Genomic DNA, 27592 nt, shown 5'->3' on the forward strand with positions numbered 1-27592 from the left:
AACTGGTACACCTGCCTAATATCGTGTAGGGCCCCTGGGAACACGCAGAAGTGCCACAACATGACGTGGCATGAACTTGACTAATGTCTGAAGTAGTGCTGAAGAGAATTGGCACCATGAATCCTGCAGAGCCGTCCATAAATCCATAAGAGTACAAGGGATGGAAATCTCTTCTGATCAGCATGTTGCAAAGCATCCCAGATATGCTCACTAATGTTCATGTCTAGGAAGTGTTCCTGGAGCAATTCTGGATGTGTGGGGTGTCACATTGTCCAGCTGAAATTTCCCAAGTCCGTTGAAATGCACAATGGACATGAATGCAGGTGTCAGACAGGATGCTTATGTACTTGTCACATGTCAGAGTCGTATCTAGACATATCACGGGTCCCATATCACTCAAACTGCACATGCCCCACACCATTACAGAGCCTCCACCAGCTTGAACTGTCCCCCACTGACGTGCAGCGTCCATGGATTCATGAGGCTGTTTCCAGTCATCAACAGTCCAATTTCAGTGTTGATAGGCCCAGGAGAGGTGTAAAGCTGTGTGTCATGCAGTCATCAGAGGTACACGAGTGGACCTTCAGCTCCAAAAGCACGTATCAAAGATGTTTCATTGAATGGTTCATAGGCTGACACTTTTGATGGCCCATCATTGAAATGTGCAGCAATTTGCAGAAGGGATGCACTTCTGTCACGTTGAATGATTCTCTTCAGTCTCATTGGTCCCATTCTTGCAGGATCTTGTCCAACCGCAGTGATGTCGGAGATTACATATTTTACCAGGTTTCTGATGTTCACAGTACAGTCGTGGAATGGTCGTGCAGGAAAATTCCCACTTCATCACTACCTCGGACATACTGTGTCCCATAGCTCATGCCCAACTGTAACACCACGTTCAAACGCACTTCAATCTTGATAACCTGCCACTGTAGCAGCAGCAGTAACTGATCTAACAACTGTGCCAGACACTTTTTGTCTTATATAGGCATTGCCAACCATGGCGCCGTATCCTGCCTGTTTACATACGTCTCTATTTGAATATGTGTGCCTTTACCAGTTTCTTTGCAGATTCAGTGTGTATTTTCTCATAACAGATGTTAGAAATGTCTCTCATGCTGCAACACTCACCTCGACACAGTTCTTAATTTTAGCTGTTACTTTTTAAATGGTAGCTACACCTATGTTGTATATGTACTCTTTGATGATGTGCTTCAGTGAGTCGATAGTGTGAGGGCTGTTCTTATAGACATTAGCTTTCAGATTTCACCAGAGGAAAAAGTCGAGGGGAGGTAAATCTGGCTTGCTCATCATTATCATTGTGCTGTGTGCTGCAGCCAGTAATGTCATCCATTGGCCTCTAATCATGCTGTGAGTTGCATGACTATGTCCTGGTGATGTTCAGTTGCTGTTGTTCCCAAGAAAAAAATTGGGCCTACAATACTCTGTGTGAAATTGCATACCAAATTCCAACCTTCTGTGAATGTAATGGAATCTGTTGAAAAAGTGAGGGTTTTCTGAACTCCAATATCTGTTGTTCTGGCTGTTTACATAGCCCCTTAGGTGAAACTATCATCATCGGAGAAGAATACAAAATCAAACACCTGAACATTATACCAAATAAAATACAAAAACCATTGACAGTAATGTAGTCCTTTTCCTCTATCAGGTTCACAAAGCTCATGCACAATATGAATGCAATACAGATGCAGTTTCAGCCTGTTTGTGGCTCTGTAAGCACTCCTTAACACATTCCAATTTGCTGACACAGCTTTTGTTTCGACATTTTTGGTGAATGTGGCAAGGGTGTGCAGATATATTCCAATGAGGTATCTCTCGACGCTGAAGGTCGGACAAGACACTCATATTCATTCACACTTGCGGGTTTTCTGAAACGAGCGACTAAGTGTGAAATCATTGATTTTTTAGGTACCATTGTATCAGGAACAGCTACCTGAAAGTCTTCATAACATTTTAAGAAACATTGTGCTTTGAAGTAACTTTCAAGAATAAACACATGTTCAGTCTGGGACTAGTGCGTATTTGTGGCGTACACAATTCATTCAACACTGACATCAAAAGGGCATGAAACTGCTTGGACATCACGTACTATGCATCTCTGCCAAGGTTATCCATTACTAGCATAGATGTTACCACTGGTAAGAAACACGATTTCTCACCACACTAATTTTTTAGTGCTGGCTCACCCAGTATTTTAGGCATATTCTGACAGGAAACTTCTTACAAGTTCTAAGTAGCAGGTAGTATGTTTTTTCAAATTTTAGTGACAAAGAATTTGGTAGGATTAAACAATGGAAAATCCAGGATGGAATGTAACAATATTATGAAAAAGAAAGTTGCTACTCACCGTGTAGTGGAGATGCTGAGTTGCAGATAGGCACAAGGAAGAGGCTGTCACAGAGTAAGATTGCTGCCAATTAGGCCATTGTCAAAAACAGAAAATGCACACAAATGCAACTCGCACACAGGGTGGTCAGAAAAAGTGTGAAATGCTTGTAGGGATGTTACAGGGCAGGTTGTACTGAGACATAAATGTTAAGAAAGAAATTCGATACGTTGCTCCGTTTCCAAGTTATTTACCATTGAAATTAGCCAATCTGGGCGTCGCGCGCGTAAAATCAAGTTTCAGCTAACGAGTCAAAGCACTCGTTGGGCAACACCACCCCTGGCAGGCCGCTAAAATGTATGCCCCGATTGGCTAACTTCAATGCTAAATAACTCGGAAATGGAGCAATTTCTTTCTTAACATTTATGTCTCAGTACAACCTGCCCTGTAACATCCCTACAAGCATTTCACACATTTTTCTGACCACCTTGTGTATATATAGTGAGTAGCAACTTTCCTTTTCATAGAATTTGCTAGGAACCATTTATTCATGTCCATGAAAATTCCATACCAGATCTTCCTAAGATTACACTTGATTTGCTACTTGTTGCGATGTTTGTATCATCTGCATACAAAATAAGCTTGACATCTGGTGATGTGGCAAATTAAGGGTCATTGATACACACAAAGTAAGGGTGGTAATATGGAAACTAGTGGGATACAAAATATGTAAATAAATCCCAGTAGCTTAATAAAAGTTTCTTTCCTAATGACACCCTTTGTTTCATGTCAGAGCTACAGGATTTGAACCATTTTTCAGCATTTCTTGCTACACTGTAATATTGTAATTGACTTACAAGTATAAGGTGATTTACGTAGTAAGATGCCTCTGATGGATCACAAACTGTACCAGTAGCCTGTAATTTATTGTCTAATTAAGTAAGTCCATTCTCACTGTATGTGTAGATACCCTTCTCTATACCAGAACCTTTTAGAAATCTGAACTGCAACTTTGACAATATATAATTTGTTGTCAGTTGGTTAAGAAGACTGTTGTACATCTATTGCCTTTTCTGATATTTTTCAGAATGTTGGCAAAAGTGAAATTGGATGGTAATTTAGCAGTATTTCTGTATCTCCTTTCTTAAACAAAGGCATAATTTCGTCATTTTCATCCATTCAGGAAATATTCCTCACTGGGTAAATGGCTGTCTGCACAGACATCTTAATATGTTACTAAACTCAGAAGCACACTATTTCATTAACTTGGTTGATATTTTATCATAATCACTAGAATTTTTGATTTTAAAGAATTTATAGTGGACATATCCAGGATGGAATAATGACAATATTATGAAAAGGGTACCTTATCTTATGCACTATAATTTTCAAGCAGTTAAAAAAAATTTCCATTTTTATTATTAGATTGCAAAGCCAGATTAAAAAAAAAAAACTTGTTTATAAAACTGAACTGACCTTTAAAATCCCTGAAAATTGAAAATTGTCGTCTAAACTTTCTTCTTCTTCTTCTTCTTCTTCTTCTTTTCCTTCTTCTTCCTCCTTGTCTTCATTGGACTCTTCGTATATAGGATGGTCCTCATAGTCATCAAGAGAATTACTTATGCGGCACTTCTTGAAAGATTTAACAGTAATGTCTTCTCTCACTCTAGACCATGACTGTTTTGTGCACTGACACACATGTTTGACTGTAGATCATTTTAAAGCTTCCTTTGGCATTAATTCATGTTGGGTTTTGTCCATCATCCATTTGTTCCACTCCTCTCTCATATACACATTAAAGGGTTTATTTATCGAGACATCAAGAGGTTGTTTTATGGAGTAAGTCCTCCAAGAATAACAAGAAGTTCTTATTTTTCTGTCTCAATTTCTCTTTCACAGAATTTTTCAAATGACTGCTAAACTGATCTAGCACAAGAAGAGATCTCTCTTAAATAAAGCACCTTCCCTCCCTCCCATACTCTGTTAATCCATAATTTCATACCTTCCAACCCTTGTCATATATGTGAAGAACACCACCTGGTGGTATTTCAGAAGGTTTTGGCATTGTTTTGCACTTGAAAATGATCATTGGATTTAATACCATAGCACAACATGAAAGGATAACAATGTTGCGTGTTTTTCATGTCCACTTGTTTTTATAGTTACAGTTTTCGTGGCAACAGTTCTGTTAGTCGGCACACCAAATGTCGGAGGAGTTTCACTTATATTTGCTGTTAGGCTTAGTTCTGCTCTGGTTTTCTTTTGATGTTGAATAATAAAGTGATGGAAAGATAATATTTTCTCTCCATTTTCTGAGATATTTTGGTTTTGGTTCAAATTCTAACCTCATGATGCTTCATAAACCTCTAGCACGAACCAGCTCCACCCTTAAAGGATGTTAAGTTCCACTGTAGCACTAGCTTATGAGGGTGTATTTGAATCATTTTTGCAGTAATTCCAATGCCATTTTGAGGGTGTCCTTGAATGCATTTCAATATCTCATCTTCTAATTTTGGCCATTTTGCATTCAGTCCACTATTTGCACATTTATTCGTACTCATTTTTTTCAGTTCTTTTTGACTAGCCCATGAATCATGAATGGCTTTTTTTTCTATTGGTGGAGAGTTGAAATGCCACTCAGCTCTTCTGTCTCCATGTTGTTCTGCATATGCTACTACTTTCAGTTTACAGCCCACATCATATGAATATCTTTTATTCTTTTCCATTACATAACTAGCTGTTAACAAAAATATTGTACTTTTACTGATAGCACAAATCACTTTCAATTTAGGCATGTCTTGACTTCCACGTATTTTCTTTTTAATGGAGAATGCTACGAACAAAGGGAGGGAGTCGCCATGGGTAGCCCACTCTCACCGGTGGTAGCGAATTTGTACATGGAGAACTTCAAGGAGGAAGCCCTGTCGTCATCCGAATGGAAACCTACTTGCTTTTTCCGTTACGTGGACGACACGTTCGTCATCTGGCCACATGGTATGGATAAACTCCTTGACTTCCTTACACATCTAAACTTCATACACCCCAACATCAAATTACTATGGAGACTGAAACAGAGGGTAAATTACCTTCCCTTGACGTCTTGGTCAAGAGAAGGGCTGACGGCACCCTAGGTCATGGGGTTTATCGGAAGACAACGCACACTGATCTGTATTTGAACGCAGACAGCTGCCACCACCCTCCACAGAGGAATGGGGTACTTAAAACTCTAGTACATAGGGCGCGCACTATCTCTGACGCAGAGAGTCTACCCCAGGAATTGGAACATCTGAGAACTGTATTTCGAAAAAATGGGTACTCAGAGTGGCAGATTCAACGTGTTCTCCACCCAACCACTACAGCACAACCTGTGGAGATGGATGAAAGCACGAGGGAGGAGGTAGGCACTGCGTTTATTCCATATGCAGGCGCACTCTCGGGGAAAATCGCCCGCATTTTGAAGAAACACCGGGTCGGAACTGTGTTTTGTCCTCCGAATAAAACTTGTGCATTGGTGGGGAGCGCCAAAGATGATCTCGGTTTGAAGAAGGCTGGCATTTACCAGATTTCGTGTCAATGTGGCAAGTCGTATATTGGTCAGATGATGCGTACCATCGAGGATCGATGCCGTGAACACCAGAGGCACACTCGACTGATGTATCCGAGCAAGTCAGCAGTCGCTGAATATTGTTTGTCGGAAAATCATGCTATGGAGTATGAACGCACGAGGATTCTGGTACAGACGTCGAGATACTGGGACAGCGTATTTAGAGAGGCCATCAAAATTCGCACCAATGACGACCTCATAAACCGTGACTGTGGCTATAATCTTAGCAAGGCTTGGGAACCAGCGATTGGGTTAATCAAAAGTAAATTGAGCAAACGTATAGTTGTGACGACCACGGCGGACAGAGCCATCACACCGACGTCATCTCAGACGCCGGCGCAATCTATTCCACCGCGCGACCATGGCGCGGGGCGCAGACAGTGGAGGGAGCGCGCCGCGGGCGGAGGGTATTTAAATCGGCCGCCGCCGCGACCGAACCCAGTTCCCTCTGAGCAGCCATAGTGTACGGATCTCCGTGCCGGCACGTTCACAGGAGCTCAGTCCGTCAGTTCACCTGATGATGGCGACATGTATGATCGCCAAAATATTGTGCCCGTTGGACACTGTAGACCGGCAGTACACCCGTGGATATTTTGATTACTTTCAATTCAAGTTCACACTACAATGATGCACAATAGGCTAGAAAGTGTTTTGCATTTGTGATAGCGGGGAAGGAGAGAGGCAGTGTTAGCAAGCTTGTGAATCCTTGCAACTCATGTTCATTGCATGGGTGCACTGCTGCTGCCAGTTGAATCCATTGTTGCCATATAGGGGTAGATTTCCCATGGTATTGAATGTGGCCATTTTTTAAGACTGGTGGGAATTTTAAATAAAAATACTGGACATTTTGAGTATAAGGTGCATCTCTGAATTTTGGAGGCGAGTTTTCGAAGGAAAGAGTGCTTATTAGAGTCCATAAAATAAAGTAGTTGCTACTCACCATATAGAGGAAATGCTGAGTTACAGATAAGTACAACAAAGCTTTCAGCAAACAGGCCTTCATCAGAATTAGACAAGGCAAATGTACACATGACCACATTGTTTGGCTACCAAGGCCAAACTGAAGTCTGAATTCTGCTGAAGGCCTGTCTGGCCAAAATCTTTGACAGTCTTTTTGTTATGCCTGTTTGTGATCAGCATCTCCACTATATGATGAGTACCAACTATCCTTTTCTTAATATTGTTATTATAATCGACATATTTATATTACTGAAACTACTTCTGACAACTGGCGAGAGATAGTACACAGCAGCATCTACTGAACCTAACAACCCTGCCTTTTCAGTAACAGTTATGAAATGATCATTGAAAGTTTTTGGCTTATTAAAAGGTTTTGCAACGCCACTCAAGTCTGTTACTAATGTATCATTTACTCTTAGTGTTATCTGCTCCTATTCATGTCTGGTTCTGCCAGTCTTCTCATTCACTATATCCCATACTGGCTTTATTTTGTTATTTTATGTGATTATCTTTTTCTTATGATGCATCTGCTTTGATGTCCACATTATTACCTTTAATAATTTGCAATATGTCTTGTAATTAGCTTTTACTTCAAAATCAGTGCTGTTTCTGGCTGACAGACGACAGTTTCCTTTTTGTGTTACAGCATACCTTTTTTCTTGAGTAATCCATGGCTTTATTGTAGACTTCAGTCTAGTTTGGGTTAGTTTGTGGGGAAAACAGTATTCATATAAGATAAGGACTGTATTAATAAAAAGTTGTATTTTTCATTCATGCCATGATCACTGTATACATATCCTAAAAATAATCAGTTTTTGGCATACTCACAATCCTCTTGATTTCAGATTTAGTGGCTTTTATATTATTTTCAGTATTAACATTTAACAAAAGGAACTGTATGTCGTGGTCTAAGAGACTATTGACCTATCTTTTGCAATTTAATTTTGTTCATTTGACTGTTTTAGAAAGATATTATGACTGGCTGTTTATGAGTCATTATCTAACGTAGTTGGGAAGTTTACAGTAGGATTTAAGTTGACTGTTAGTGTTACTGACTGTGATAAATTCTTACTGGAAGAGTTTGTAGGAAAATCTACATTAAAATCACCAGCAACCACTATTTCTTTGATTTACCTTCAGCCTGCAGGTGCTCAATACATACCATCTATCATGAAGGATTTATTGTGAAATTCTACCTCTGTTGCACATACTTCCATGTACTGCTCTAGGCAAAATTTTTGTATTTCTGTGTTTTTAAATTTATGACCATTTCTGAGGAATATGGCTACTTGTTTCACCATTTGTGCTGTACAAACGTGAAATACGAACCTATATCCCCATAATACTTAACATATCTATGCCAGTAGTCACATGATGTTCAGAGAGGCAGATTTTCAAATGACTTTGATCATTCTAATTCGTCAGTTAATTTTACTTCTTAGTCCTCAAATATTATGATGCAATAAGGATAGCTTGCATTTCACATTGACCGAGATAAAAATTGGGTGTACACAAAATTTTTTGCTTATTGTTGGAAAATTTTAGAGATGAATGAGCAATTATCATTCTTAGACATTGTTGTGAAGTGAATGTCAGATGATTCACTTCGTCCCAGTGTATACCAGAAGCTGAGCATTGCCTCATAATTACAAAATCTACAGGATGTCTTTCAAAAAATGGGTATGCCACGTTTGTGTGTGTGTGTGTGTGTGTGTGTGTGTGTGTGTGTGTGTGTGTGTGTGTGTGTGGAGTCCTACAAGAAAAGTGAAAGGCAGTGGCCATACAAAACACACATGCTACTGGCCCAAATGTGTCTGGCAATACCAAGTAGGACTAACAAGAAATATTGAATGGAGGACAGCGGGAATGGTCACAGGCTTGTACAACTTACAGATGAGTATTCTGCAAATGTTGAAAAACCTAAACTGGCAGGTGCATTAAAACATGCCTCAACTATTCTGTTTTGCCTTTTCACAAAGTGTAAAGAACTATACATTGAATAATCTAGAAATATACGTCAGCTTCCTATGTATTGCTCCCAAAGAACTAATAACGATTGGTAACATTCACCTATTTAAGGCATACTTAAGACAAATCAACAATAAGTTTTGAGACACACTGCTCTCATCAGGTTGTCAACACTAGACACATATAGCTAAATCACTTAAACTCCAGCCACACATTTGTGGCTTTCATGAAATAAAATAACATAAAAAACACATTGGACTACGGATTCTCATCTTAATTTAGGACTGTCCATTTTTTCCTAACTGTCCCATCCCACTTGACAATCGCACACCAAACCATGTCCTTATCAGCTCCCTGCATCAAGTGTGTCCAGTTGATACTTTCGCTGTTAGCTGTGCATACGGTAATACCTCAAATGTTGCAGTTCGTAACTGCACCCAGGCACTAGAAGAAATGTCAGCTGGACACTCGTGTTGCAGCCAGATAATGAGCACACAAGGTGGTGCATGGTTGTGGGGTGTGATAGGATGGTTAAGGACAGAAAGGGACAATCTTAAAGTAAGATGAGGTGTCGTAGTCCAATGTGTGTTTATTTCTTATCATGAATGTATCAGATGTATTGTTAAGAGTCACTTTTGACAGCCTGACAATGAGATCAGCTTCTCTTGAAACATCTTGTTTCGTTACATACGATTAAAGTGATAAAACACTATCATTTATTATTTATAAAATATAGCATCCTCTACTTCATATCTGAAAAATGGCTAATGACAAGCACCCATCAAGACCACGAATACACGATTAGACTTGAGTGTAGACATTTAAACAATCATTTTCCTACCCTTCATATGTGAACTGAACAGGATGGAACAATAATGATTATCTGTGAAATATATCGTTTGTCAGGTACTTCTCAGTGGTGTGAGGTAACGGACAAGCTGTGGCGCCCTGGAAATATTCTATGTTTGAAGTTGAGGCGGCCACTCAGGATGCTCGTCAAAGCCGCAGCTTGTTAACAACCGCATGATGCCGCCCAATAGCTGGTACCACATGGTGCAAAACGTTAGCCGGACAAGAGGGGTAGCCCCAGCGCATGGTCCAGCCACGTGGCTGGGAATTCCGCTGTGCCGAGGATGGTGTTTTGTGTCAATGAAGGAGATGCCTATGCTGGGAGTGCCAAAGATGGCGGACTTTGTGAAGCCTTAATTGGAGACATTTCACAGTTCGTATGGAAATTAATAGTAACCAGATTAATCATGATACCTCAAAAAGAAACAAGTACATTACTATCATTTGCACGAAGATTCTTATGGTGTAATCAGATTTTCAATATCTTTATTAGTTTAAAGTTTAGTATCTGATGGTAAATTATGCAAGTAACACCCAGCAATGAATTTCCAAAATATAAACACTTCATCCGGTTTTGTCAATCACCATGTCTTTAGAAAGCTATTAGTATAAACCTCAATTGGTGTGAATTACAGGCATGTAACTTAAATAGTACATGAGTTATTGGAGGCCCATGAGTTATTGGAGGTCAAAGTGGCCGATTACTATCGATCACGTCAGGCCATAAGTACTCCACAGTTACACGAAAAAACGGTAGCAGCATGCTTATAAATATACTTATTCATCTGTGTCTTTGATTATATCCAATATATACTATTAATGAATAAATTGGTTAAATATTTAGTGTGTTTTAGAAAGCACAGAGACATTAGGCTACTGGTCTACCTTTTGTTACTATTCCTTTCATATATGTTTATTTAATTTATGTATTTAATAAGGTGTATTAGAGCATGTTTATGGTCCAGCCGTAGGAATATTTATTTAATTTCAAGTTATTTAAATGTAAATCCAGTATTTCGAAAGTGTTTTATGTTTGTGAGTGTACGTTAGCTTGGAGACGTGGAGGAAGCGCTCTAGCCAATCACAGCGCTCGTTACTAAGGGAGGCTACTACCGAAGTTCTGGCAGGGCAGGAGTGATGGACAGGACTGGGCAGGACATGGGAAGTGCTGTACTCGACGGCGCGGCGGACATGGAGTCGGCGGAAAAACTTGGACAGTGGAGCAGTTTGCGCGTGGTTGCGGATGATAGAAATATTTCGGAATGCTGACTTGTGCTCTTGTGTGATTTCTGCTGTGTCTGCAGTGAAGTCGTAGTATGCATTCAGAAGTGAATATCTAGCGAGCTATGTTGTATAACTAATTACGTGAAGTAGGAATCTATTGTTTCCCTGTTATTCAATTTCTATTTTATTTAAATGCTGGACCATCGACACCAATAAGCGTTTTGAGAAATATACTGCATTCTCAAAAATACTTCTACTATCGTACTCATCATTTAAAATCGTTAAGATAGTACCTGCAGATTTTATTTAATTGCAATCTTTCGTATATGAATTTATATGTTACATTCGTAATTCGCAATCACCTAGTGATAGAAACTTTCGACCATTCGATTCATATGTGTATTCTTATCGTATACTGTAGACTAAGCAGTATTTGGCCTGTAATGCGGCAGCTATGTATCTCAGCCCCTAGACAATGAAACCAGCCAAAATTTTTAATATCACAACTCTGAGTCGGAGGATGCATAGTTTTTTTTGAAAGCTCGCTATGGTTTGCGGATTATGGGTGTAGATGTAGATTAACAATGCAGAATCTGCACTCCAGGTTGTCAGGCTCATAACTGGACAGAGCTGATGATGGTTTTTGATCAACACCTCATTATATATACTTTAAAATGCCGTCACAGGCCAAATCTCATACACAGCAGGCAAAAAAATCAGAGTTACCGTTTGTATGTAACCACTATAGAGGAAGTACCGGTAAGTAACAGATGAGTCTCATGCGATAAGCACATTCAGCATGTCACTGTATCTGTCCTTCGCAATGTAATTTAAGTAATGAACATGGACTGTGTGATGAGTATCAAGAAACAAACTTACTTCCCTCTGCTGTTTCAGGTTTACCTGCCATCAGTGTTCCAGTGAAGCTATCCAAAAATGGTCTACCACTCAGTTTGCAGTTAATGGCACCCATGTTCAAAGAAGATACGTTGTTTCGCACTGCTAAATGGATTGAAGAAAGTTTAAAATTTCCTGCAGCTGAACTAGCCATGTGAAACAAATGCAGTGTTACAAAAAGATTCTGCACCACTGTTCTTTGATTTTTACTTTATCCATAATGGATATGAGACAGGTCAGTAAAATCAGTGTTTAAATGTAGGCTGAACCACCTTTCAAACAGCAAAAACACTTTTAAAAAATTTTCTACAGTAATTGTACAAAGTGATAAAGATAAAATATAAATAAAGATATAAAAAATTTGTAGTCAGTACCCTTGTAACCGTCTCTCCTTAAAGTATGTTTAACATCATCCATTCAGTCTATAAAATAAAATAAAATGAATTGGTGTACACAGTCTGTAAGTAAAGGTAGCGTCACATCAACAGTTTTTCACTTGCACAATCTGTACAGCTCCAGGAAAGGCACATACAAATATAAACACATAAGTGATGCAATTGAGTACTTCATGTACGCAAATGAGAAATGAAAGAGACACCAGTGATCAAAGTTAATGCACATCCCTATCAAGATATTTGGGAGTTCGAATCCTGTCATGCACATAATGTTGACATATGGTAAGGAGGGTTCTGGCAGAATGTAAATATTTAGGAGTTAAGGAGACCGCTAGAGGCATACACAAAAGAGAATGAAAACTTTGCCAGCTTTCAGATGAAATCCTTGGATGAGCTAGAGTAAACACACACACACACACACACACACACACACACACACACACACACACTCACTCTTAACTGTGCCTGCTGAACACACAGTGCTGAGCTTGATTTCATTGTACCTGCTGAACGCGCAGTACTGGGCTTGCAGTTCGGGAAGTGGACCGGGATGCGATTGTTCTGTGTGGGGGTGGGGTGGGTAGAGGGAGAAAAAGGTGAGAAGTAAAAGAAGGGGCTAGAGTTGGGTAGCTAATGACTCGAGGGAGATAATAGGTGTGCAGAACAGGAATGCTGGAGGAAGAGGCAGCACCTGATGCATGGGTGCCAAAGCAGACGCACTGCAGCACCCAATGAACATGAACATGGCGTGAATTGGAAGGGGATGATAGCATTACAACATTACTTGCTGGTACTTGCTATTCCGTGTAGCACATCCCAGTGAGTAAGAGCAATGTGCAGCTGTTAACAGATCACATGGCTCCATCAAAAGGTGTTGGCTACCTTTTGTAGGTAGAGAGACAAGTTAGCAAATGGATAAAATGTCCACTGAATTATAGCAGCTTTATTTACATTTTAGAATGGTGGCCTCATACATACTAACAGATAGTTTTAGCAGCACTCCCAATTTCTTAGTTATAATATTCACTAAAATAGCGATTATTTATAGCACAATATCATTGAACTAATTAAATCATATCAATATCGAAAGTCTGAAAATCTAGACAAGTCCTCTTGTTACCCATATCTCTAAGTTCACAAAGTCACAGTCCGAAATTTGTTGAATTTGCGGCACATGTCGCCCAAACAACAACCCACCAAAACAAGGACCAGTGACCAATGACCTCATGCCCTCCTGAGCATGCTTGCTTGTAAACTTGGTCACATGAGCACCACTGGAGTCAATGTAGTTGCTGTACTTCTGAGCACCATCCAAGTTTTATACTACAATTTTCATACAAATTTATAACATAGGCCAACGTTGGAAAAACGTTTTTGCTGAAAATACCTTATTTTTAAGTTTTTTAGGGCAGGAAATCCAAATATGATACTTGAAAAACTCTATCACCCACTATTTCTTGACATTTTACAGTTAGATTTATTAAAGTAAGAGACTTTTTTAAAGAATTTAATAGCTTTTACATAGTTAAAATAATTTAGAAAGGAGGTGTAATGAATGTCGATGACATTGGTAGCACTGTTGAAAAACATTTACTGGCAAAAAGAGGTTGATTCTGTTTTTGTGTTAACAGATGGCGTTTTGTTTACTGTCAACTTAACCACACTTCCCTGTTCCCTGTACATGTGCTCATTAGAATGTCTAATCGTGATTGTAAAAACTCTGCTGACAGTTATTGTTATATTTGTAGTGAATTTGTGATTAAAAAACACTTTGTGAAAAAGTGGTATCTATCATACCTTGGATCTAAATTTGGTGATCAAGATAAATCTTGGGTGCCACATAAGGTGTGTTATGTGTGTGTTGAAGATCTGAGAAAATGGTCCAAAAAGGACAAAAAAGCCTTTAGATTTGCTGTTCCTATGATAGCCAAGAAATCATTCCGATGATTGCTACTTTTGCAGTGTTGATATTACTGGTCATAATTCGAAAAACAAGGAAGGTAATAAGCTACCCTAACCTTCTCACCATCCGACCAGTAGGGCATGGTGAAGATTTGCCAGTTCCTGAACCACCAGATGATTTAAATTCTATTCCAACAGAAGTATTTTCTGATGTACAATCTGATTTAGACAAACCAGATAATGATCAATTCCATTGTAATAGAGAAAGTCTAGAGCCCAAATTGTCTTTTCAGACCGAGCGTAACGATTTGGTTAGGGATCTGGGCTTAACGAAAGAAAAAGCTGAATTGCTTGGCTCTAGATTAAAAGAAAAGAACTTATTGGCAGTTGGAACCAGCATATACATGTATAAAAAGAACGAGCAGCAATTTTTAAAGTTTTTTCAACTAGAACGTGATTTAGAGTACTGCTCAGACATTCCCGATCTGATGAATGAGTTTGGTATTGAATACAAAAAGGAAAACTGGAGGCTGTTTATTGATTCATCCAAAACTAGTTTAAAGGCTGTTTTATTACACAATGGTAACATGTATGCATCTATACCTGTTGGACATTCTGTGCATATGAAAGAAAGCTATGAAAACCTAGACGTAGTGCTAAATAAAATAGGCTATTCTGCTCATGATTGGATGATATGTGGTGATCTAAAAGTAACATGCATGCTCCTTGGTCAGTGAGGTGGCTTTACCAAATTTCCATATTTCTTGTGTGAATGGGACAGTAGGGCTAGGGATCAACATTGGTGCAGAAAGAACTGGCCTGTGAGGGAGTCTTTAAAACCTGGTGAGAAGAACATTCTACGCAAAAACCTTGTAGATCCAAAATAACGTACTCGTACCACCTCTACATATAAAGTTAAGCCTAATGAAACAGTTTGTAAAGGCTTTGCCTAAGGATGAACCATGTTTTAAGTATCTCTGCCACACGTTTCCACACCTTTCGGAAGTTAAACTAAAAGAAGGCATCTTTGTCAGACCTGACATTAGAGAATTGATGTTTGATGTTAACTTTGAATCCACAATAATCTTAAATGAGAAAGAAGTATGGGTATCATTCTAGCAAGTTGTTACAAAGTTCTTAGGACATGGAAAAGACCCAGAATAGTTTCTATTATAGTTACACTGTTAAAGAAGTTTACAACTTTAGGATGTTTAATGAGCCTAAAAGTTCACTTTTTGAACAGTCACCTTGATTACTTCCTGGACAATATGGGAGATGTTAGTGAGAAGCAAGGAGAGTGTTTTCACCAGACCATTAAAGTGATGGAAAAACGATAAAAAGGCCACTGGAACACTAACATGATGGTGGAATACTGTCAGTCACTTCACCGAGAAGTTCAGCGAATGACTCATCATAGAAAAGCTACACAAGAAGCTTCAATGAAAAAAGAGAAAGAAAATACAAACCAATTCCAGCTGACAAGTGAAACCTCTATTAACACATATCATTGTTTTGAGTAGCTTACTGTAAATACAAACCATGCTTATGTTGTAACAAAGCATTTCATTAATTTCCCCGTTTACCATGTAGCATAGGATTTTTATACTATGTGATAAAAAGCATATTACTCGAAAAATATGGGTGATGCAAAAAAAACTAAGGCTAGATTTGGATTCAGCTAATAAAAATATATAAAAATCAGCTATCAAAGCTTAACTGCTAAGTGGGGTATGAAGTAGCATCATCCCTCGGCTATATAGTTTATATAATTTCAAGAATTATTATTATTATTATTTTTATTTATTTATTAAGTAGCCACCACTGGTTATTCTCAGGGTTTCATTCAGCTTGATGTCGACTTTCTTTGTGTGGCAACTACTTAGTCAAGCTTGGGAGCAGTATTCACCAACAGAATTCACCAGGCTAAGAGCTGAAGTTCTAAGTGTGGATGCATTTGCACCCCGGGTTGTGCCACATAATTTGTGGATTATGTTGTTCCTAGTATAAACTTGGCTGCGGTGTTCTCAAAGTGCCTTTTACACGACAACGTTCTATCCAGTGTGATGCCCAGGTATTTCAGGTATGGATTGTAGCGGAGGAGGTGGTTGTTAAAATATACTACTGGCTGCTTATTTGCTTGTCAGTTGTTGAGGTGGAAACTGGACACTACAGCTTTATTCATGTTAGGAGTAAGTCTCCTGTCAGCGAAGTATTAGCCCACCATGGAGAGGTCCTCTGTGAGTGTATTGCTGGCCTCGTCTGTGGTTTTACTGCAGGCAGTTAGTGCTAGGTCGTCAGCATAACCATTTTTCTTGGATCGTGTTTGAGGCAAGTCAGAGATATATAGATTGAAAAGAGCAGGTGCAATCACTCTAACGCTTTGGATGACTTAAAAGTAGTGAAGTATGTATCTAAACTCTGACTTCTTTAACGATATGACTTACTTGAGATTGTCAGCCGACTATCCTTGCTGGTTAGCTTGCTGCAGCAAACTCCTTGTCTCTTCTTCTCCAAAGTATATTTACCAGGAACAGGAATTTCTCAAGACTCTTTCTACTTATAAAAATAAGTAGATGTACACAGTTTCTTTTGCTTCACTTAATGATGTATATTTAAACATCAAACTTTTACAAATCTCATTCTCCACATAACCAAACATTGTCAAGTAAGTCTTCTCGTGTATCCAAAGGTTAGAAACAAAGTTCATGTACACCTAAGAGAAAGTTGGCTGAAAAACCAAGCCCATTCTCATTCTAAATCTGAATTGCGTCTTATCCTCTCCAAGTCCAAAACGAGCATCCATTTAACAATGTTCCAACCATTCTTCCTTTTTTCTCTACATAGTCAAAGTTGTAAAACAGTATGGAATAACACAGAAGTTCCTTGACTCTGCCGTGTTCTTTCATTAAACTTCCATGACACGACCGGCAAACACTTGTCGGTGCCATTCAACCACTGCGTCTACAGTCTTCTTACTACACACTTCGGACCTACACACACACACACACACACACACACACACACACACACACAGGCGACACGCGGTAGGTAGGCTCTCTCACACTTATATTGAAAATATCGTGTTTGAGACAGTAGAAGGCCGAGTGGTTCTAGAATTTACATGGAAATCCTCGAAATGCTGCATATCCCCCTCCTCAGATCGAACACATGATATTTTATACATAATCATCATGTACATTAATATCACACATAATAATAATTCACATTTTAACAGTATACATTGAGTGATTCTTTGTTATCCAGACCGGAGTATTCATTAGTGATCCAGTAAGCCTGACTAGCATTTAGGAAACATGAGACTTTATTTTTATTTTCAATTGTAAACTTAAGGTGTTTGTGACACTTGAGTAATCTTTAATACTACCTTTTCTAAGTATGTATTACTTCTAATTTTTTATGTAGTTTGGAGCAACTCTGGGCAACATAAAAGCATTCCTTCTGACACTTGTAAACTTACATAGCGCGTAATAATGCTTGTTGTGTATAGAATTCAAACTTATCAGAATAATCCCTATAAAATGTGTGACTTCTGTCATGATACTGTCCTTTTCCCCTAGCATCAGTACCTATACCTTGCCTGTGGGTTGACCATATGAGTGTACTTCCTCTATCTATTCTGGTAGGTACTCCCCTTTTTACAACATCCCTATTTATTAGGCCACAAGTCGTCCCATCTCCATGCAGTTACGCCTGCCCTTTATATTCAGTAAGTGCCGGGTACGCCCCCTTCTTATTTCTGAGTAGGCCTCATGGTTCATTAAGCCCCGTATACATTTCTATGTACACTGTAATTAAATATTTTCTAGTAAAGATAAAAAATCTATTCTACACTTCGCATTTACTTCTTAATACTTCATCTAATCCCTGGAGTCCTCCACTACTTTTCAACTTCTATATGCTTAACAGATTCCATATCTCTATACTATTCAGTAGGCAATATGTTTCCATACGCTATTCAAGTCCCACTACCCTACAACTCCTCAATTTATCAGAATATTTGCTACACTGACTTTTCTTAAATAAACGTCGTGAGTACTTCAATCTTCCTTGTGTTCTCATTCCTTACTCATGCCTCCTTCTTATGTATACTCGCTCAATGTGAAATCGTCACAGGTGTTTTTATGTGTGTGTGCGGTATATAGGCTATATGAAATTGTCATAGAGAGAGAGAGAGAGAGAGAGAGAGAGAGAGAGAGAGATGGTTTTTTTATATAAATAGGCGATGTAGAACCAGCATACAAAAAAAAAGATGTGTGCATATTTCCTGATGTACACATATCTTTCCCCCTACAACACTTGGCGGTTTTCACAGCTTTCTCATTTGTTACCTCATTGTTTGTGTATCCGTCTCTCTTAGTGTGTATGTAGATGTGTGTTCGTATAGTCTGATTCTTCGGCCTTCTTATGTAGGTTATTGGAAACCAGGAAGGACTTCTGCGATAGAATTAGATGAATATGGAAAGAAGGAAAGATAGATACGTACTCAAATGAAAAGTAAGAAAGGAAATAAATAAAAATGGATACCAAGATCGAAGAAGAGAAAGAAGATAGCCCCAAAAGAGGAAACCCTTCCCACCCCCTTTTACCAGGACCCCTACCTCACAAGTATTGAGTGAGAAGCCGGCGGAGGTTTGGTGTTAAATCGTCTCCTACAGAACGGACATTCCTACCTTCACCCTTGAGATCCCCCGAAGCAACCCTATGGAAATGGCAAATGGTGGAGAACCAGGCACACTTGTTCGTGAGGGTCATCTGAAGGGTATGGTGTGTGTCTCGTGTTAGTCATGATTTGTGTGTTTTTGTAAACCATGCTTTTATCCAAAATACCCACTCCTTTAAAAACTGATACAAACCCTCCCATCTACATCACATCTCATAAATAGTATAAAATATTCTATACAAAGTAGAAAATCTAAATCTTGTAGCCGTTTTGCTAAATCTTGGAAAGTATCATTCTGCTTGTTACTAAGGTCAGTGAACAGTTGGTTTATATGAATGTTCAAGGAACTTGTTAATTCTTTCTTTAAATCTAATGTCAAATTTTCAACTTTACTATTTAGTGTGTCAAATTCAGTCTTTAGTGAACCTATATTTGTTGCTTGACTATTCAAAATTTCACTCTGGTCATTTAAACTAGAATGTTCCAAAGTTATTTCTTTCCTTAGAGTTTCATTCTAAGCATTCAATCGAGAATTTAAGGTTTCATTTAATTGTAACCTCTGGGCTTCTAGTTTTCATTTAAATGAGAACTTATTAAGCCTAATTCTTTCCTTAAAGTTTCTGAATCTGCCCTCTGAGTTTTGATTAAACTTACTAATTCATATCAGTCTTGCATTTCTCTACTGACTCACATAGCCATAGCTGGTTCTTTAGTTTCTTTGATTTGTTTCACGTTATCCATATTATTATGAGCTTTAGATCTAGCAGGCATTTAAAAACTTCACTCTGAGTATAATACCTACACCTATATGATTCACTCAACTGTTTATCCAACTTTACACTCAGACAATAAAGTACTGTTTTACACTCACCCGGCTTAGAGTTTAGGCTGCGTCGCCGAGCGGATGTGGAATCAGCACCGGTGAGCAACAAGTGGTGCCGGTAGCGTTGGATGTAGGTTTCCGCATCAACGTCAGTGAGCGGATGTGGAAGCAGGTTAGCGCCGATGAACAGCAACTGGTGCCGGCGGCGTCGGATGTTGTTTTCCACGTCTGTGCCCTCGCAATGCGTGTGAGAGCTGTCTACTCCCCACACCGGATCTTCTTAGTCAAATTGTTCTCGGCTTATCTCTTCTTAGCCTAATGTGTCAAGATCTTCTCTCTTTTCTTTTAATGTTATGACTTTCTTATGTCTCCTTTTGTTACATTTACTGATTTTCGCCATTTGATTGTTAGGCTTAGTCCAGTTTCTCATAGTGGTTCTCTCGCCGTGTTATCCTGGCAAAACACAAATTTATACTAAAGTTTGATATCATAAAGGTCTATTAACTGTGAAATTTTCAGATTTTTAACTTGTCCCCCAAAAAAGATGTTGCAGGCCACAAAATGGAAAAATTGCAAAAAAAAATCCCTTTTTTAAAATAGTGTATTTTTTAAAACTATAAGCTGCTCACTATTGATACTCTATAAAAAGTAATTGTACTATACAATGTATTAAAGCTGATAAATTAATCTTTCTTTGGAAAACTGCTGTTCAGCAATTGAGTTTTTTTAATTTGTGGCTGACAACTTTGAACTATTAAAAATGTATTAAAGAAAACATTCAGCTGAGTGATAATGATGTTAATTTGAAGCCCAGAGTGTGTTGAACTAAATGCATTTTATCTGAAAGGCTTAGGACAATCCACTACTGAATAATTGTAAAAAACGTAGATGCTTGCAAATATAGAAAAATGCAAGCGGCCTGGAACAAATATGGCCACCATTTCAAAATAATAAACAATAATTTTTGTAAAAAAATATTTTTGTGACTACTAAACATTGGGTGATTCACCCATCAAATATAAAAATTTTCTGAGATTGTCAAGCAACCAGTGCTGGACAAACTTGGTTTTGATTGACCCTCGCCTCAATAAGTTAAAATGGCACTTGGATCTTCTGTGTTGTATTTTGAGGGACTGGGTATTGTGCATCAGGAGCTTGAAAAACCTGGCAGTAGTGATGTTTTAAACTTCAATTATATACCAAACAATATGAACATAATACAATGCAATGGCAAGAAAAATAATACATTTTGCACAATGAATCTGATGTTTTTCCAAGATGAAGTCCAGCTCCCCATCAACCCCATCAATATCATAATCTACTGAAAGATTACTGTAAACATGGTAGCGTCACTCGGAATGAGATGCATAAGAGATGGCTGTGATATAGGCTTTCCATTAGGCCAAAAAGGTAAAAGGAGCGATGAGAAGTTTACTCCAGTCTTTGAGCGACCAGCTCTTCTTTTCTTGACATCAACTTCAACAAAATTCTATCTAATTCTGTATTCATAAATACAGAGAAGGGTGTGCTCTTTAAGATTCTAATCTGATGGAGTTGCAGCCAGCTTACTTTGTTCTGATGTATGTCTTGTTTCCTATTAACAATACTCTTTAAGTTGTGTGGTTCCTTTGAAGTCAAGTTTTTGCATCCTATGGACCTGTAGGGGATTCTTTTTGCTTGCTCTCTGCATTACACAGATGTAATCTTCTGGAATATAGAATCTATCCTGCATCTTCAGAGCACATTCTACATCACCAAAGTCACTATCATTAGGCAAAAAAGAATGGCCTGAGATAAGATATTTCAGTGTAGTTGCCTCCAAAGAACTATGCTCTTCTAGAATTGCTTTTAAGATTAAAACCTTTTTTATATTACAGTTTTGTTCCCCCACATGAATCTGACCACAAAAACAATTCCTACTAACAGACAATGCTTACCGCATTTTAATCTTTATGTTGGCGACACTGGTTTACTATGTACTCTGGCTAAAGTGCCCTCTGCTGCCAGTAGGTTTTTGTATAAATACTGACACGATCTGAGTATTAGCACGCACATGTTTACCTTGACGATGATTTAGATCAGAATATTTTAACGGTATGTATGACTGCCATACATGGCTATACCTATTTTATATTTCATGCATCACTAAGACTTGTATAGATTTAATCTTAATTAATTGAACCTGGTCGCTTAAACAATATTTATATTTACAACAGATCTGAAGATGGCGATAAGTCGAAACCGGTCATAAAGTGTAAAGAAATCTATGTGATCAAGACGGACTGTAAAAATAAAAGTGCTAATTGTAAATGAGTTTAATGATTTCCACAAGAAAATTAACTCACTGTTGAACAATAAAAAAATGATGACATGCATTTCTTGATCTAAACATCAAATGGTAGGATTGCCTTCAAAGTCTAAAGGACCCGATGACAATGGATATTTTATTATATGATAACTCATGTCATCCAAATGACCAAAAAACTTTCCACCCTTCAGGGCATAGTAGATAGAACATTTAAAGTCCTGGTGGTTAAACAGGAGACAGTGACTGAGCTGAATATTATCAGACAACTAGCCAGAGCTAACAGAAGCCATGAAAACATAATGAATAAGGAATAATTTAGAATAGTATGTTGATAAATGCTGTACATCTTTAACAGTTGTAATGCGATGTTAATCGGTCAGGCGGATAGGTACTTAGTCAAGGCACAAGGATTACACAGACACTTCTCAGCTTCACAGTATAGAAATGTCCACCGTAGCCATACACAGCCATGAAACTGGCCACCCTATGTTGGGAACTGAAAAAGGCCTCTCAATTTCACACAAATAGGATAGGGGTAGAAAATTGGATCTATTAGAGATTACAGTGCATAGCGGGAGAAATGAAAATTAAATGAATAGATCTTACGAGATGCAAACAACTTTTTAAAAAAAATTGTAGATGTGTTATAATATCAGTCTTCAGTTAGCTACTTTAATTATAGTAATACTGTCGCCAGTCTTTTTGCAATGAGATTTGTGGGGATGCAAATGATCTATGTTCGTTGGTGTCTCTGTGATCCCTTTTTTGTGCATATGAAGTGATCACTCACGCTGCTTGTGTGTTTGTAGCTGTGTCTTTCCTGGAGGTCTGTGGGCCATCATTGAATGAATAAATGATAAGCACATTTTAAGGAAACCTGGTTATGAGGGAAGTTACCATTAATTTTTATTATTTTTTATATTTTTATTTATGTTTTCATCTTTATAACTTCTGTGAGATTCTTGTGGAATGTTTCTGTTGGCAAAGTCTTTCTCCTTCAAAATGTGCCATAGTTAGTGCTTTTGCATTGTGAAGGGTGGTTGACTCCACATTTTCATGTTGAATCTTCGATTTGTGTATACTGGTAGCTTATTAAGTTGCTGTAGAGAAATGTAAATGTATATATGTGGCAAATACATTTTCATGGAACTGTCTGGTGTTGGTGAGGCTTTGGGAGCAACAGTGGGACTCGCTCACTGTGTTTGTCAAGAGGAATATGGCCTCCCTGGCTGGTGCCAACAGTCTTCGACATCAAGAAGTTCGACCCATGTACCACCTGGTCTTAACTTGGCTCAGCGGCTGTGTAACTGAGCATCTGCAACGTTAGCACTGCTTATCCAGCAATGGTATTGTTTGGCTGCTCCTGTCACATATCTGACCGGCTGTCAGCTTCTGGTACACTGAAACCCAAAGTTCTTCACTTCCCTCTTTAGAATTCCCCAGAGCTGTGTGAAGGAAATTTAAATTATTCTCTGTGAAATAAATGATGGACACACAAACTATGAAGAATTTCTCTGCTCTTGATGTATTTTAACCAGGATAATTACACACACACACACACACACACACACACACACACACACACTCTTAACAGTCCTGAAATCACACCAAATAATTTCCAACATAAAATTGTGATGTAATTCTGGTGTTCCCTTGCAAACATGTATGATAGTAAATTTCACAAAGTGTTTGTTATATATTTTGTCAGTGTTAACAGCCAAACACATTTGAATGTACATATGTATTATTCGTGAACTATTTATTGAACACTGGATTCACTAGGTTGACATCAGGAGACTCAAAATACTTGCAGGTTTAAGGGAACAATCAAATACTTATCTGGGTACCTGTCGTCGAAACAGTGAATGATGTAAATTGTTTTATCTTGTAGCTCCTCCACTAAGGTTCCCTTCGTTGCAATGTCAAGCAATTTGTGACATGCTAACTACAAAAAGATTTATGTGAAATAAAAAATTTAACTTCAAAATATTTATTACAGAAATTTCAGCATAACGAAACTCGGTCTTGACATCGCATAATCTGATGCAAACATGTGTGGATACCACCACTGATACTTATATATAGTTACTATAATGAAGGTCAAGTTCATGCATTTTTATTTGAGGACATTTCATAAATTATAAGTATAGTTTCACATTCCTGGACAGCTGATAAATAATTCCAGATTTGTTTTTGTATGGACTTCCACGTGCGATGATAATTTAACAGAAATACATTTACTAACTTGCAAAAATTTGATGTCTTATTTGTTCAAACAATGCTTCAGATGAAAATTTTAATTACTTCAATATTATCTAATAGTATTTTGTTCCTACTATGTTTTTGCTGTAGTTTTGTTGTATGCTATTAATACATTCTGAATGCTGGCACAAATTTGTAAGTATACCAGTCACAGTGTTTGTTTACTTCACATGACAACTAATAAGTCTTGACAGTACAGCATCCATCCTAATGCATAAACAAATACTATCAAGTAAGTCTCTTCATGTCTCCAAAGCGCAGAAACAAAGTAGATATACACATAAGGTAAGGTTGTATTGACAACCAGGTCTTTTTTCAATGTGAATCTGAATACATTTCTTATCCTTTCAAAGTCCAAAACGAGCATTAATTAACAATATCCCAACTGTTCTTTTTTTCCACGACAATCGTCAAAGTTATAAAACAGCACAGAATACACAAACAGTCCTTGTTCTTTCACTACGGCTTCCATGGCGCGACTGGCAAACACGTGTGGGTGCCGTTCGATCGCCACGTCTATAGTTGTCTCACGATAAACTTCAAACCTGCACACACAGACAGTTGATGCACAGTAAATAGGCTCTCTCTCACTTATATTTAAAATATCATTTGTTCAAGACGGTAGAAGGCCAAGTGGTTCTAGAATTTACGCGGAAATTCTCGAAACGCTGCATATCCCCCTCCTCAGATCAAACACGCGATATTTTATACATAATCATTATGTACATTAATATCATACATAATAATAATAATAATAATTATATATAAAAACAAAGATGAGGTGACTTACCGAACGAAAGCGCTGGCAGGTCGATAGACACACAAACAAACACAAACATACACACAAAATTGAAGCTTTCGCAACAAACTGTTGCCTCATCGGGAAAGAGGGAAGGAGAGGGGAAGACGAAAGGAAGTGGGTTTTAAGGGAGAGGGTAAGGAGTCATTCCAATCCCGGGAGCGGAAAGACTTACCTTAGGGGGAAAAAAGGACAGGTATACACTCGCACACACCCACATATCCATCCACCTACGGATATGTGGGTGTGTGCGAGTGTATACCTGTCCTTTTTTTCCCCCTAAGGTAAGTCTTTCCGCTCCCGGGATTGGAATGACTCCTTACCCTCTCCCTTAAAACTCACTTCCTTTCGTCTTCCCCTCTCCTTCCCTCTTTCCTGATGAGGCAACAGTTTGTTGTGAAAGCTTGAATTTTGTGTGTATGTTTGTGTTTGTTTGTGTGTCTATCGACCTGCCAGCGCTTTCGTTCGGTAAGTCACCTCATCTTTGTTTTTATATATAATTTTTCCCACGTGGAATGTTTCCTTCTATAATAATAATAATAATAATAATAATAATAATTCACGTTTTAAAAGTATTCATTTATTACATAGTTTTATATGCATGTTTTCTTCTTCTTCTTCTTCTTCTTCTTCTTCTTCTTCTACCCCCTCCCCCCCCCCCCCCCAATAAATATTTGCACTCTATAGAGCAAGCTTCCGCTTGTTGTCTTTTTGCTGATTCCTTACTCTACCTTGTTTTTTAGAACTTAAGCATTTATTTATGATTTCATTCCTCCTCATTATTGCTTAGGAATTCTGAGGACTCTTTCTTTAACTCCAATCACAAACTTCAGGTGTTCATGACACTTGAGTACTTTATTCTAATTCTTTGTACTACTTCTTTAGTACGGGATAGTCTCATTATTTATAGACTGTAGTTTGCAGGAACTCTGGGCAAAATAAGTATTCCTTTTGACACTCCTAAACTTACCTGAAATGTGATAATGTTAGTGTTACACAGAATAATCCTATAAAAACATGTCACTTCTGGCGCGTCCCTCCTGCTAGGGTCAGTACCTATACTTTACTTGTGGGTTGACCATATGAGTTCACTTCCTCTTTCCATTCTGGTAGGTACGCCTCTTTAGAAAACTTCCCTATTCATTAGGCTACAGGTCGTCCTATATCCATGTAGGAATGCCTGTCCTGTATATTTAGCAAATTCCAGGTACGCCCCCTCCTTATCCTTTCTGAGTAGGCCTCATGGTACATTACCCCCAATATACATTCCTATGTATACTGTAGTTAAGTATTTTCAGGTAAAGCTATAAATCTATTCTACACTTCGCATTCACTTCTTAATACCTCATCAACTCCCTAGAGCCCCCCTCTACTCATCAACTTCTACACCCGTAATAGATACCCTGTCTGGATGTACTATTCAGTAGATAATATGTTTACTTAGGCTATACGAGTCCCAAAATTCCTAAAATTCATCAGCATATTTGTTAGACTAATATTCCTTAATGACTATCACAATTTACTCCTCTTTGGCTTATTTTCTCTTTCATTACTCATGCCTCCTTCTTATGTACACTTATTATAGAATCATCATAATTAATAGTTCTTATCTGAAGATAAGATGTAGGTTATTGGAAACTAGGAAGGACTTCTGCGATAGAAGTAGATGAATATGGAAAGAGGGAAAAAATAGATAGCTCCTCAAGTGAGAAGTAAGAAAGGAAATAAATAGGAATGGTTGCTAAGATCAAAGAAGAGAAAGAAGATAGCCCCATATACAGGAAACCCTTCCCACACCCCTTCCCCAGGATCCCTACCTCGCAGGTTCTTGAGTGAGAAGCCGGAGAAGGTTTAGTGTTAAACTGTCTCCTACAGAACGGACATCCTCACCTTCACCCTTGAGGTCACTGAAGGAAGTCTTAGCAACCCTATGGAAACGGCAAATGGTGGAGAATCAGGCACACTTGTTTGCGAGGGTTGTTTGAAAAGTATGTGTGTTTTGTGTTAGTCATGATTTGTGTGTCCTTGTAAACCATGCTGTTATCCACAATACCCACACCTTTCCAAAACTGATACAAACCCTCCCATCTACATCACATCTTATAAAAGGAATAGAATATGCTATACAAAATAGAAAATCTATATACTATGGTATAACAGTTGTTCAGATATTCACCTGATATTATATTTTTCCAGAAACATAATATCCCATTCAGTTTATTTCGTCTAGAGATCACCTTTTATCTGTGATTCTCTTAAGCCAGTTCTTAGGTTATAGTCATATCCAGTTTCCTAGATAACCAGATTATAGGATAGTTTAAGAATTCAGAAATAGATGACAGAATAGTTTAAGATTTGAAGGGAATTCGGTGCAGGAAAACTATTTTGGAAGAAACACCAAAAACAACTCAGGGTCCAATGGTCGTCACTCTGCCCGTTTACTCAGAATGTTAACGTCCCTAGGGGATATATGACTCCACCTGGGTCCCATGGATCTGATATTAACTTTCCGTGTGCACTGGTAGACGAGTATTTTTCTTTAAACTTCTTTTGAAAGTCTCCCCTCTGCAAAT

General features: G+C 38.3%; 1 protein-coding gene across 3 annotated transcripts in view; it reads left to right on the top strand.

Moving 5' to 3' along the window:
* The window catches only part of LOC124794824 (glutamyl-tRNA(Gln) amidotransferase subunit A, mitochondrial), a 147653-nt gene extending 123277 nt beyond the window's left edge, over positions 1-24376 (top strand). Inside the window, exons 9-10 of one of the 3 annotated variants that reach the window (XM_047258484.1) lie at positions 11850-12084; positions 18578-24376. In XM_047258484.1, coding sequence (XP_047114440.1) covers positions 11850-12007 — 158 coding nt within the window. In that variant the 3' untranslated portion in view covers positions 12008-12084; positions 18578-24376. Of the gene's footprint in view, positions 1-9785; positions 10048-11849; positions 12085-18577 lie in introns of those variants that run through there. The other 2 variants (XM_047258485.1, XM_047258486.1) reach the window with 2 other exon arrangements.
* The last annotated feature ends 3216 nt before the right edge of the window (positions 24377-27592 follow it).

The sequence above is a fragment of the Schistocerca piceifrons genome, chromosome 4 (genome assembly GCF_021461385.2).
Source record: "Schistocerca piceifrons isolate TAMUIC-IGC-003096 chromosome 4, iqSchPice1.1, whole genome shotgun sequence".
Classification (NCBI taxonomy): Eukaryota; Metazoa; Arthropoda; class Insecta; order Orthoptera; family Acrididae; genus Schistocerca; species Schistocerca piceifrons.